We start from the raw sequence: 14,247 nt of genomic DNA on the forward strand, positions 1-14,247 counted from the left end.
TTGCATGCCAGCGAGAGATCATCACAGATCTGGCTACAAAACCGGTGGCCGCAGCAGTTTCTATGTGTACCAGCCTGGATCACCATCTTGCATTATAATGTAACATTAATTTATTATAGATAATATGTCCGCAATATATTTTACCAGGGACCTAGTGTAAAAAAACATGCTGATGAACTACAACTGATATTTCAGTCAACTGCAGAAGGCAGCAATGCAGTAACAAGCTCATATAAAGGTTTTAAATCAATATGCCTTTGAGCTAGACACAACATGTCTGGACCTCAAACCTGCTTTAGCAAATGTTTTTTTCATTCTGCTGGACTTTCATCCAGCCGAATGGGGTTCGTGTCTTGCATGAGGCATAGTAGATTTTGACTTATTTTAAGTTTTAAGTTAAGTAATGTTACGTAGATGACTTACATAAAGTAACAGTTATATCAACCCAAAACACAATCTTTCCAGAACCTCAGTGGACAGGTACTTTCCAACGGTCATATGTGATTTAGGGAGTCACTGCATTCAACCTAATTTCTTGTTTAGGCATGAGGACAGGCTGCATTTACGGTATGGTTCACTCTGTTTCAAGCAGCAGCAGCCAGTTGTTTTTGATTTTTAGCGACGTTGATGAGTGGAATGTTATTATATTCAAAGGAGGGAAGAAAATAAACCTCATGTTGTAATAAACTGCATTTTTCCCCAGACGTATTTTAGAAAGCCAGTTGTTAAACCAGGATTCATTATTCTGAATGCCTCCTTCTGATTGAACTGACTTTCAAATGCTAGAAAGTAGCAACAGTTAGTGCCCAACTTTTATAATTCACAACCACAGGGACTGTCAGACTGACGTATTATGATGTTGGTAAGTGTGTGTGTAACACAAAAACTTCTACACACCAAATGATCCTAACACCCATCTGCTGTGCAGCTTTGCACTCCGTTGTAATAATCTTTCCTTCTTGTTATTAGCTGTCAGTAAACGCTCATCTGGGGCCTGCTGATGGTTATGAGAATGTGCACTACACAGCAGTTTCCCTGACATCTCTGTTAGCTTCTTATTCTTCCTTTCCGTTTCTTTGTTGTTCTCCCCCATATGAATATTTCAGTACATGGCTGCAGAGAGAAATACTCTAAATACAGCAGAGTCTGGCTGTTTGGGTTAAACACTTGAAAGTCAGCTACCTGCTGTTTTAATGTAACAATTGAAGTGACGCAGCTTTCAAGTGTGTCCACCTCTTCGCCTTCTGTGTGTACATTTTCAAAAAGCATGCGTAAAAATAGCAGGTCTAATTATGTCGCTGTCGTCATGAGTGAGTGATTTTCACTTCAGCTGAAAGATTACGTGTTTTTCCTGAATGTGTAGAGAGAGTTTTCTGACCAGCTGGTATTATGAAAACTCTTCAAAGTGGAAAAATGGTCAAAAATGCGTCACCATCAACCAAAAAACAAAAACAACCCCCCCACACACACACAGAAAAGACAAATTAATCACATTCGACTGTCAGCTGGTTGACCTTCTTTTTGTCAAATATAAGTAGTTTATTTGAGTTCGTAGTCGTTTCTCTTCTGCTTTATAAGTTTCATTCATCTGGTGTTCATCCTGTCCCTGAGCCGCTGAGATGCACATCGATTATGTTTCTATGATTATGTTATTCCAAATGTGAATTAATTAGTTATTTGGCATTTACTGATTATGGTTTGTACAGCAATCTTTCAGCTTGCCAGCATATGTTTTGTTTTCACCCTGCTTCTCTTTCCTTATGAGTCTGTAACAGCAATAAAGCCAGACTATGGCTGTAGCTAAATATTATTTGTTGTCAATTAAGGATCAGAAAATGGTGAAAAACAGCCCATCACAACACCCCAGGGTCCAGGATGTCTTCAAAATTCTCGTTTTGCAGAACCAACAGTCTAAAACAAGTAATTTACAATTTAAAATGAAATAAAAACAGAAAAAGCGGCAAATCCTCACGTGTGAGAGGTTGGAGTTTGGTATTTTTGCTTGGTAATTAACATAAACAATGAATTGATTATGAAAATGATTGTCAATTTACAACAAACAACAAGTGTTTTAAGAGCTTGATTCCCGATGCCACTACAAAACAAAATACTTTCTCCCTTCAATAAAAAGGCATCTACTAAATTACAGGACCACATACCTAAGATGGCAATGACCTCGTCGTCTTGGATGACCTCCAGTGACCCCGACACAACGAAACACAGGGTGTCCACGCTCTCTCCGGAGTGGTAGATCAGGTCTCCGGGGGCGCAGTGGGTGGTCTGAAACTCCACCGCCAGAGAACGTAGGCAGCCGTCACTGGCTAACCGGAACGCAGGATGTTCATTGAACACCTGAGCAAGAGGGCAGGAAGTTTAGCGGTTATCATCTGTTCTTTAAAGTTAAACTGCACGGTCTACGGCAGCCTACACATGATCAGTGAGAGGGAACTTTTGCAGAGATGTTACCTTGACTGTTGAGCATTGCTTTAACAAAATTTTTGATTAAAATTGCTTCCACCTCCTGATGACTCTTTAAATTCTTTACACTGATTATAAATATTCTGTCTTCGTTTAGTGCAGGCGGTTGGGGGGGCTTTGTGTAGCTACAGGAATGATCTTGTTGAGGTCTTTGTTTTACTCTGAGCCGTATTAATTTTTTATTTTTGTTACTCATGTTTCAAATAAAATATAAAAGATAACTGATTTTTGAAGTATTTTGAAAACAAAGGTTAAACATTCAGATTACGGCTGGCCGACAACTTTCAACGCTTAAAGCATCTTTCCAGAAAGACATTTGAAAAAGAAAAGCATGAAAGCACTTAGTAGTACTTTAGTATGTTTTTTATTCGTTCCACATCCACAGAGGGCGACTCCTTATGTTTATGCTGCCAGGATGACCTTTCCTTTAGTGCCACTAGTAGACCAAAGCTTTAGCTGCATCCAAAATATATCTGCTGACCACGTTCATACTCTCCAGAGGATGAATTCTTTGGATTTTGAATACTTACTTGTATAAGTAACTTGATTGTTACCTTCAATAAGGCACTACAAATGACAAAGTAATGTATTTTCCTTATAAAGGTTTTCATCTTTGTTCATAACAGATTTCTCCACCTCCCAGTTTTCCGATCTGCAGAAGAAGTCATTTGCTGAGATCCATTCATATGTGCAGAATGAGTAACGGTGATGCCTTCATTTGGTTTCCTTCTTTCACTGAGATGAGTTGAGTGTTTTCATGTCAGTGCTTCCTGTCAATCACCCAAAGCTCTCAGGAACAAATGTAAATCTCCATCAGGAAATAATCCCTCAAAACTGTGTCGCCTTACAAACTTCATTCAGGGCCTTTGTTTAGCTGGGAAAGCAGTTGGCCCTCTGTCAGCACTCCTAAACTGCGGCACAAGATGAATGAAGTGTTTGAAGTTTAAGGACTACAAAACCCAGAGCCCCTCTAATGTGACATTGTTAAACAGCACACATCCCGTTAATGGACCTGGTTGGTTGTGATGCTTTACATCAAAAGGAAAACAAAGGCAAAAAGACTGTTTGAGAGTGAGAGTTCTTTGGTTGGAGAGCTCACTTGTTATTTTTCTTTTTTTTCAAAAACATTTTGCATTTATGTTTCCAACAAGCGACCACTAACACTAGAATTTTATCGTGAGAAAAACACAAAACAAGCGATGTCTCTATTAGCAGTGGGACTGCTATAGTTAATTACTTTACTTTACTTTTTAATTACTTTGTTGGGCAATGGTGCTTAATGAACACCTTGTTTGCATTTTGTGCTACATCTTTTTACTTCTCAGCATTTCCTGATGGTGGGGAACAGTGCCTCCTTAAAGACGGAAACAAAGACTTCTGGATTGTAAGGATAAAAAATCTGCTTGAAAATCAGTTTACAACTCTGTGCTTCTTTTAAAGAATCCACTAATTTTTGATGGTCAAAAAAACAAAACAAGAAAGCTTAGAGCGCCGTCACGTTGCCTTGAATTTCTCAAAAGAAGTCTCTCTATACTGTCGTTGAATGCCTTTGAAAAATGGTCTGGTTTAAATGCCCGGGGTTTAAGTATTGCCTACCTGCCTTTATCAACATTTCTGCATCATCAACATCCTGCACATCCCTGTAGCTATAGCTCGTACTTGATACAGTATACAGAGTTGCTTTAGAAAGAGAAAGATATATTTGAGGCATTATAAGAGCCAGTCGCTCTGAATGACAAGACTAATTTTACTGCGTTTTAGTCATTGGAGATGGTTGTTACACAGCTGAAGGTGTCCTTTGTTTAATGCCAGTTCAGCAGTTTGAATCTGCCAAAGTTTTGGGACCCATATCAGCTGTGTCAAGTGATGCCCAGTGAGCGTTTAACTGAGCTGACATAGCTTGCGTTATGTAATAAATGCACCCAAGGACTGGTACTCCTTGGGTGCATTTATTACACTGGTAGTATATTTAATTGTGTCCTACTCCAGTTTGTGTGAAGATAGTGCAATATGGGTTCGTGGCCAATTCAGGTGTTCAGAAAACGTTATTGCGAGGGCAGACAAATGCTGTTTGTCTTGATGTGGACATTCTCATCTTTTATTGTTAGGTTAAGTGTTAGCTAAGTAAGTGCTTGTAGCTGCAATTGCATTCTGCACCACAAGTTATCAAATGAAAAAGTACATTTCCAACTAAAATTCCCCTCAATGGTACTGTAGTATTTAAAAAAAATAAAAATAAACTCTCTTTTCTAGAAACAAAAACATATGCAATCAGAGGAGTCTAAAATCACAGATGTCTACACAAAGTGGCTTTAAGCAGAGACGTTTAATAGAGGAGACACTCAATCAGATCCTCAATACAACTCTATGGGGAAAACCTGTAACGCCAGTCAGTCAGCCAATCATGTGGTTCCACTGACGTAAGGGTCTGTTTCACATCTACTGTGCATGCATGGTAGTAGTATAACCAGTTGGGGAAAAAACTGGCTTTTTAAACGTTATTTTGGGGCAAAGTTGTCAAACTTTTTCAGCGATTTTTGTTAGATTTTGCTGCTGATTCTACTTCATGTAGGTTTTATGCCCCGGTGACCAGTAAAAGTGCAGTTCTGGCTCTATCCACATTCATTCAGATAGGAGCCTGGTCTTGTTAGTCAGAAACAGCTGCCTGGAGGCGTTGCCAAGATGGCTGCAGAGTGGCATGACTTGCCTATAAGGACTTTGCTTTAAGAGCATTTACATGCATCAGACTGCAGACGTTTTTTTTTATACGGTGAAGTGTGTCTAAAGGAATACCATACCTTTCTGTTGAGGTGGACACAGATGTCGGCCCGCATGTCCTTTGGACAGATGGATAAGACCTGGAGAAGACAGAGAGACATAAGGGGGTCACACTGCTGTTTCACACACAGACATTCCTCCGTTTGGCACCAAGACACAAACTAACAACTGCTGAAGAGGAGAACATTCATTAGTTTTCTTCTTTCTGCCCAGGTTTCCCTTTGAGGATTCAACCCCAAAATATTCACAAAGTACTCAGTATTAAATGGAGGTCTGTTGGCAGCAAAATGAACTTTACAAGTTAATGAGGACGTATTTTACTCATTTAGTTCTCTTTGCAGGGATGTGTTTGGCTTTTGCAAACCTTCAAAACCCCCCTAAAGTTTACTTTTCCCGTGTTCCCATTTATAGTACAGAAAGGTCAGAGTTGCTACAGATCCTGGAGGGTAATGTATATCTGACGGACGTCGTTCCTTTCAGTCATTCAAACTTTGTTATTGAAAGAATATTGAGATGTAAAGCAGTGTTTTTGGAGACTTTGGTAAGGCAGAAAATGTCAGTGTTGGTGAGCAGTGGCAACTCCCACATGGACACAATAATTGTTGCACACACACCCACAGAGGAGTTGGCGTGCGAGTTGGTGACATCTGGCTGGTGTAAAGTCACAAAAAGCTATTTTACCATGAAAAAGAAAAGGGGGGTGACCTCCATTATAATCAATGCAAACCTCATATCTGGAGCTAACGTATTTATGAGACAATAAAGCCTCCCATCACAGAGTGCCTTCAGCTGGGCAGCACACCACCCAGTGCCCGAGTAAGAAATCTGATTTTACATACGTTATGCTGACTTTAATGGAGTGAACTTAGCAGAAATCATGTTTTGTTACTTTACACCCGCCTGACGTCACCCACCTGCGCGCCTTCTCCTCTGTGTGTGAGTGTGCACTGTCTGCAACAATTACTGCGTCCATGAGGGAGTTGCCATTGCTCGCCAACACCAACACGGGCACTGTGAACAAATCTACAGCGAACACGTAAAGAAAGCAGTAAAGGCTGTAGATGAGGTTTCTTGTTGTGGCTGAACGTCAGTATTGTGAATAATAAGTGAATGTTTGCAATGTGCTTTCCGGCCAGTTCTGTAATTAATTTTGAAATGTTTGAGTGAGTAAAAAAGGTCTGGCTTCCTTCTGATAGCCACCCAGCCCCATGACTTTTAGAAAACACAAAAGGGCTGAGATTCTTGCCAGACAGCAGCAGGGGAAGAGTCCAAATGAAGAATTACCCACCCTGCTTTGAGGCAGGTTAGTGTAGTTACTGTAGCTTATTTTGTTTTTGCATTCATTTACTCCCTCCTGGATACGAGTGGCTGCCAAAAAGCCTAAGCTGTAAATTGTAAATTGCTTTGTCCGGCACACTGCACAAGTTCTGAAATCCAGCCTAATTAACTGAAGCATTTAGGCAGACACACATAAAAAACGAAATATTATCTAGTCCTCCACAATCCTGCCTTGTTAAATATGAACAAAATCGAAGAAGAAGACAATAAATCTAAAAGCCTCTGCAACCTCAAAACACAGCAGTCTCTGAAAATGAAAATAATCTTTGCTCTATTTAAAGTGGAGCATGTTAGTAGCACTGAGATGCTTTGGGAAGCCTCTGGTCTTTTTTTGGGTGTGTACTAACAAACTGTATACCGTGTAATGGCTCCCAAAGTGACAAAAACTATCCACTAATTGGCCCCAGCTCTGGCTGCGAGTTATTTATACTGAGGGCAGACTCGCCTTATGTTTCTTCATGAGTGTATAATTATCTCGACAAAACGGTGGAAAATGGGATTGATGGGGAGGCGTAGGCTTAGAGAAAGAAAGGAGCGTGAACGTCAATTGGAAAAATGCTGAGAAAATCAATTAGTTGGACAAACACGGGAGACGGCACATTCAAATATGACATGAAATAATGACTAAACCTTGTGACCAGTTACATGCAGCTCCTTTTTCACAATAAAACTGATAGAACCTCCTCAAAGTCCATCTAAGGTCATGGTTTTATGACTGGCTGGTTGCAAAGAAAAACTTAAAGTTAAGTCTCTTTCTGAACGTTCCTCCAGAGGTGACATGGGGAACATAAATGAATGTAATGCTGCAGCTATCACAGGGGGAAGTCTGTCTTTACCAAACTACGGCAGGTGATGTGGGACAAACTCTTAACTTTACATGACACATTGTTGTTTGATTACAATTATCAGTGCTTACCACAGTTATTACAAATCACTGCATGTCACCGGGTAATACTAGACCTGTCTGAGTGGAAGAACGATGCTGAAGAGAACTGAGTTGTTTTAAAATCTGACAAACAAGAAGAGGAAAACACCACTTTGTGCGTTTGCTTTTATTAGATTCTTCTCTGCCTTCTCAGAAAAGCTCTGAAGGCTGCTTACATGGTGCAGGTGATGCATGGCTTTTATAAATGGCTTCAGCACTTCACATGAGAGGAGTTTGTGTTTGTGCTTGTGTGCTGCTCAGAGCTCGTGTTGAAAATAAGTACTGTAGATTCTGAGTTATTGACAAATAAATGTACAGCGTGGAGGGTTACTGTAAATCAATACCCAGATGTCAAACATCTCATTCCAAAGTTCAGGCTATGGAGAGCCGAGGTCCTTCCCTTCCGCCCCGTGGGATCTTGCTTCGGGAAAAATATGTATTGTAGTCAACTTTTTTGACTTGTGAGTCCAGTTTTCTTTCTACTAAGATAACAAGTTTTTATCCCGTTTGAATTGTGCCCTGAATTATATACTGTTTGTCAAATGAAATATTTGAATATCAAGATAGTCCTGTTTATTGTTTCCTTAGGTCTACACTGCACACTCTGTTATAATACCATTACACTGTTCTATGCATAAAGAGACTACACAATAAAAGGTATCCCCTCATGGATACACGCTGGACACTGCCCTGCACTCCCTGTTCCACAACCAGATGCCCCCAGACACACCTGTTGGAGACCTGCGGAACTCTTTCTAGTTTTAAAAACTAAATTGTTGTGCACTTAACTGCAGTCTATGAGGGGTTTGACGTGCAGAGGGTCAGAAGTTCACCACTCAGCAGTGTGTGTTTGTGTAAATTAGGTCATAACAGAATGAGACTGGTGACTGGCTTTAAGGCATTGTTAGATATGTGGTTATTTTCTCCTCTATGCTTCTCTCTGTGTTTCTTCTCATTTGTTTTGAATGATGTTTTGTTTAGAGCTTCTTTATCTCTTTGTGAAAGTTAAATGAGCTTAACAAATGTTCTATTTTTATTAGGTTGTACTGTATGTACGGCTGCAGCATCAAAATCTGTCCCCATCTAGATGCTTCCTCACATGTGACTTGATGTTTTTGTAATCAGTGTGAACGACAAAAAGTCTGGATGGTTACCGTAGTATAAAAATCAAATCCCTGCAATCACAAAACATTACTTTTAAAATATAAGATAAAATAATAAAATGGAAGGAAGGATGTGGTGCTCAACGTCTGAATTTACATAGAACTACCAGTTTTCTCTCAATAAGTTAATATACTGCCTGTTACAATATACATTTCAACCTTTAATGCTGTAAATAAACATGTAAAAAGAATAAAACTTTCAAATTCTAACCCTGGGTCGTCAGTGCACATGTGTAGGCGTGGCATAGTGTGTGTGGTGGTGTAAGAGTAACACTTGCTGAGGAGACTGAGCTCCAGCTTCACTGGTGTTGTGTCGAGTTGTTCGCACCTCACGGGACTTTCGGATAATTTATCACCGTTGATGAACCACACAAAGAATATTTTATCACTTTTAAATAGCCAATATACTTGAAAAAGACCCGCGAGGAACCGCGACATGCATGCAGTTGTCGGCAGCACGGCATGCACGCAAAACTCTACACAAGACCGGTGAATGGCAGGCGAGAGAGAGCGCGCCTCAATTTAACTGGAAATTTACGTTGAATGAATAGAGACTGCAGCTCTGCAGCTTCTCAAGATTAAAGCGGAGCTACCGTGTGTGTAAACCCCCCCCCCGGCTCGCAATCGCAAAAACACACGATTCGACTCTCAGTCAACTATAGGCAGGACTTGACGATTCCGATTCGACTATGTAAATCCTTAGTCGGGGACAGCCCTACATCGTTTATTGGCTCAACTTGAGCTTTGTCTCTCAGTCTCACCTTCTCCGTGTCGATGCCTTTGGACATGGACCAGGTGGAGACGATATAGTCCATCACCCGCTCGCTCAGCCCCTTGGGAACCTGGTAGAGCTTCAGGAAGTCCCGTACGTTGTTGAGCATCTCGTGGTAGCGGTTGGTGTTGGCGTACATCTGCTGGAAGATGGTTGTTACGTTTCCAAAGATGGTGGCATAGAGCAGAGCTGGAAAGAAAGACAAGAGAGGGATGAAATCTATTCACGTCTGCATGCACACACAAACAAACCGTGTCTTAAATGTGTGTGAATTCTTTCCCTCCTAGTTTTCTCCATTTTTCCCCTTTTCTCCCCTTTTTTCTTGCCCTGTGAGCGGTGGCACCCCCAGAAATGTTTAATAAGAGTGGCCAGATGAGGCCACTGAAAATCTTGGGGTTGCACACCAATGGCTTTCTGGCATTGTTATTTTCTTTCAACTATTATGAAAAATATACATTGATTTAAAAGAATAGTACCTATTGTAAAATATCTGAAACATTTTGCATACGGTACTCGTTCCTTTAAGGTTATCAGTTTTAAATTAATTTATGTCTTGACCTGTCATGCTGGCAGTTAACCATTGGCCTCTTTAAGATACCACTCACCACAGTAATTATAATTAACATCTGGCCTTTTGCAGTCTTTACACCACACATTACCTTCAACCACAATTCAAATGAACCGAAATTACCGTACGGGCTTTACTAGAGCTTGATCAGAAGCCATGCAAGTGGCACCTGTCGGAGTTGCACCCTATGAATCACCCTGTGCAACCATTGAACACTGTAGCTATCCCCAAAATATCCTAACAATTTAAACATGAAAGTCCATTACTGACTTATATGTTATATAGTTTTTCCTCCTTCGTTATAAAAAAGAATCTGTCTACATGAAAACGCAAAAACACACTTTCAAGCGCTGTCAAGAGCACGCCAAACCACCAGGCGGCGATATGACCCTGACCGTAAAGCCACGCTGGCCAATTAGAGCCGAAGAAAATCATAAACAAAGCAGGCAGTGGCGCACAATCTGACATCAAACACAGCAGATAACGGCGCACACTCTGACGTCGCAAGGCAAAAACTCGGGTTTTACTGTCTACATAACTACACTGCAACCGTCGTTCCTAAAAATCTTCACCCTGGCAGGGGTTTTCAAAAATGTTCGGTTTCAGTGACCTGATACTTCGTTTCCGTGTGGACGAACGGTCAAAGCGTGTTGAAAAAGTCACGGTTTTGAAAATACCCGTGTTCGTGTAGACAGGGCCAAAGAACCCATATAGCAACATAGAACCGAACCACCAACACCTTTGCAGCCACCTAGCACATACCTCAACATTTCCTGCAAAAAATCTAGTACAAGCAAGTTGTGTTCATGCAAAAAAATTCAGAAAACTTTGTCTACTTAAGATTTTAAGAATTTAAAACTGCTGCACTCACTATCAGTCATGATGGCGTTAGGAAAGGAAAATAAAACGAGATGGATGTTGTTAAAGTGGTAGTTGTGATTTAATTAACATCTGATATGCAAAGGTTAAGGTTAAAATAGAAAAAAATATTGTTATCAAAAAACAAACATGTACGACACCTTTTGCTAGATGACAAGCTGGATTAATTTTGGCTTTTCCTGCTGAGGAGGTGTTCAGGAGGAGGAGCAGGAGCGTTACCCCTCATTGTGTGTCGTTGCTGCCAAGCCATCAGCCTCCTCTGTACCCTGCTGCTGCTCTTCTACTGTTTCCATAGAGACCTCACTCAAAATAGTTCTCCCTAACCCCCCCACCCCCTGCCTCCTCCTCCTCCTAGCCAATAAAAATTACAAAAGAAAGAGGAGCAGAAATAAGTTTTATAGACGTTTGGGTTGAAAAATGGGAATTGTGGAGGTGGAGGGGATCTGATGATGGCACATGAGCTACAAAATAGGAGGAAGAGTGAAAAGTACAGTACAAGTCAGTTGTGTGTGAGAGAGGAAAAGTGAGCAGAAAGTAAGTGGAGAAAATGTTGGAAAGACATCGTCTGAAAGTGACTGAGAGAAAGTGTGTATGTAATGGCTCGTGCAGACTACACGACTTTCAGCGTTGGCAGATCGCCGTGTCGTTCACACTACACAACTTGCCGTCTTGTGACGGGAGTCTTGAGTCGTTGACGTGACTGATCGGTGACAGGGGGTCACACACTACGCGAGCTGACAGTGGCTGTGTCCCCCGATGCTGGTCTCCAAACCACGTTCTGTGTTTGAAAGGATGGATTAGCACAGGCAGGTAGAAAAAGTAGCTGCCTGCTCTCGTTGGCTAGATGTGGATGTCGAGTCGGCCGACTCCTGCAGATATTTGGCATGCTAGATATCTGGTAGACGTCTGCGATGCGGAGCTGTTTTGATGCGTAGTTGAGTAGTTCACACATAACGATCGGTGACCGCATTGCTGATTTACCCCTGATCATAGCCCGACGGTCGCCGAGCTCACCGACCGGCAAATGGGGCTAAAACTCGTGTAGTGTGAACTAGGCTTAAGGAAGAAAGTAAAAAAGAAACAGATGGCAAAGAAAGAAACCAAGCACAGGAAAGTTTGTGTTTTTTATGCTCAGATCATGTTCGTATCTCACAGAACAGGATAAGAGTCAGGGATAAAGAAAAGACAGGTACGAAGACACAAAGAGAAACGGTGTGTGTGTGGCTGTCTCTCTGCAGTTTTTCATCCAGACAGAAAGATGTAGCGTGTCAGCAGTGAGATAAAACAATGTTCCAGTTTAGTTTCTTCAATGTCGGCAGTCTTCCAGGACCCTCCAGGACCTTTCCAGGACCCTGTCAGCTAGAAAAGAAGGACTGACAACACTACCGAGCTGGAACTGAAACCTCTCACCTCCACCAAACACAGGACTCACACTAATTGGGCAACTTGGCTCAGCGGTTGGCCAATATCACCTGTGCATGGCATGACCGAGGTGTGACCCCCCCCCCCCAGAGGTCTCTCTGTTGAGCTGAAATGATCTTTGGCGGATCACCCTCGAGTGCAGTTCATTTATCCAGGTGAGAGGTTTGGAGTTTGAACTGTGGTGGCAAAACCCACATGAAGACACGAGTTTCATTCCTCTAACAAGGGAAGTGTGGCGTTATCTCAAAACAAAAGGTTTTCTCTCAAACCCCCGTGTGATGAGTGTGAAGAGAGGCTGTGAAAAAGGACTGTGAGCACACAAACTACAAACTCAAAACTACACTTCTACAGATGTTGGCCTTACTGAGTGGAAAGCTTTTTATCAGCATTTGCCAGCTATAAACAAGGTCTGGCCATCAGCACTTTGATAAACGAGTTGTTAAAGCAGCTTAAGACAAATACCAGAGCATCAAAGAAACCCCAAAATGTTCCCACCCTTACAGAAGTACACATGCAAGGAAAGAGCTTACCTAAAGTTCAATGTATTTTAAATTCACCACTTTTCCTCCTTTGCATTTCTAATCCAGCATAATGAGTATCTGCTGATTCAAGTACCTTACCTTGCCTACCTGACCTGGTTTGGCTTTCGTTAGCTGCAATAAACTAAATTCAACAGGTTAATGCTTACACAATCGTCTGAACCCGAGAAAACGAGCAACTGGATCTTCTGGAACTTGATCGTGCTCAGAATTAAGACAGAAAAGGCAAATAAGTAGATCATAGGCTGAGATTGTTTAGTCAAAATTTATGTTAAACTAACTTTCCACAGTTAATACGGATGATTAGTCCTAAGAGTGTCACAATTTATGCAAAAGCGCAAAAGGGAACACAAGGCAGAGCAGACAGTTCACTAATTTAATAATAAAAGTACAAAAAGGCTGCGGGGAAAGTGAGGCAGGCAAAGGTCGAAACCAGAGAAGGCAGTCCAATTCAGGCAAGCAAATCCAACAGGGAGGAGGCAAGGACCAAGAAAACAAAGAACAGATCACTTGACACATGGGACAAACACGAACTACCACTGAGACAGGGGAACAAAGCCTAAATACACTAGTGGAGGAAAGATAATGAGACACAGGTGAAATTAATCAGGGCAATCAAAACTGGCGGGAAAACAAAGAAAGGCAGGAAGTGAAGTTACACAGGACACATGACAAACGACTCAACATAAAACAGGAAATAAGAAAACTTAAACCCAAATCTAAACAAAGAGTGCTCTGGATGAAGCCCAACTACTGAGCTCGCACATCAACAAATCCATCTCCTTAAAAACTAAGCAAAGTCCGTCCCCTGAAGAAGACAACCAGAAAAGCTCCTACCTGGAGCTTTACTGAGGTGGAGATATTTTGTCTAAAGTCTACCTGTTTCAACATTTTAACACAATGATGCTGCTGATTTTGCGCTTGTCGCTCATGTTAAATGGTTCTCCAGACACCAATATTCATCTATTAACTGCACCTTTCATCCAAGCATATCATTGCTCTACTATACATTCGTACCGTATATTCTGTATAAACTGTCATGACCTGTTCGTAGCCTGTACCTACCTGTATCAATAGACATTCATGTAGACATATATTTATATTAATATATCATTCATACCTTGCACTTTGTATAATAATGTATCATTATATTTAATTACTGCTTAATCACTTCTGGCTAGATGCTATTTGCATTTCATTGCTTTGTACCAGTGACATGCGCAAAGACAATAAAGTTGAATATAATCTAATCTAAAAGCAATACCTAGGTTACAGTTAATGATATGATCCTTATAATAGCAACATCTTTCTGAATCACTCCACTTTTGCTGTCCTATAGAGATCTGTTTAGACAGTTCAATCAAAGTACTCAGGCTACAGTCTGA

General features: G+C 41.1%; 1 protein-coding gene across 1 annotated transcript in view; it reads right to left on the reverse strand.

Moving 5' to 3' along the window:
- The window catches only part of kcnh5b (potassium voltage-gated channel, subfamily H (eag-related), member 5b), a 179,053-nt gene that overhangs the window by 65,029 nt on the left and 99,777 nt on the right, over window positions 1-14,247 (reverse strand). Inside the window, exons 9-11 of the mRNA XM_038729311.1 lie at window positions 9,444-9,643; window positions 5,277-5,336; window positions 2,160-2,352 (exon numbers count right to left, since the gene is read on the reverse strand). Of these exons, the coding sequence (XP_038585239.1) occupies window positions 2,160-2,352; window positions 5,277-5,336; window positions 9,444-9,643 (453 nt within the window). The remainder of the gene's footprint in view (window positions 1-2,159; window positions 2,353-5,276; window positions 5,337-9,443; window positions 9,644-14,247) is intronic.

This window comes from Micropterus salmoides, unplaced genomic scaffold (genome assembly GCF_014851395.1).
Source record: "Micropterus salmoides isolate LMB-PRFRI ecotype aquatic unplaced genomic scaffold, ASM1485139v1 Ms_hic_scaffold_19, whole genome shotgun sequence".
Taxonomy (NCBI): Eukaryota; Metazoa; Chordata; class Actinopteri; order Centrarchiformes; family Centrarchidae; genus Micropterus; species Micropterus salmoides.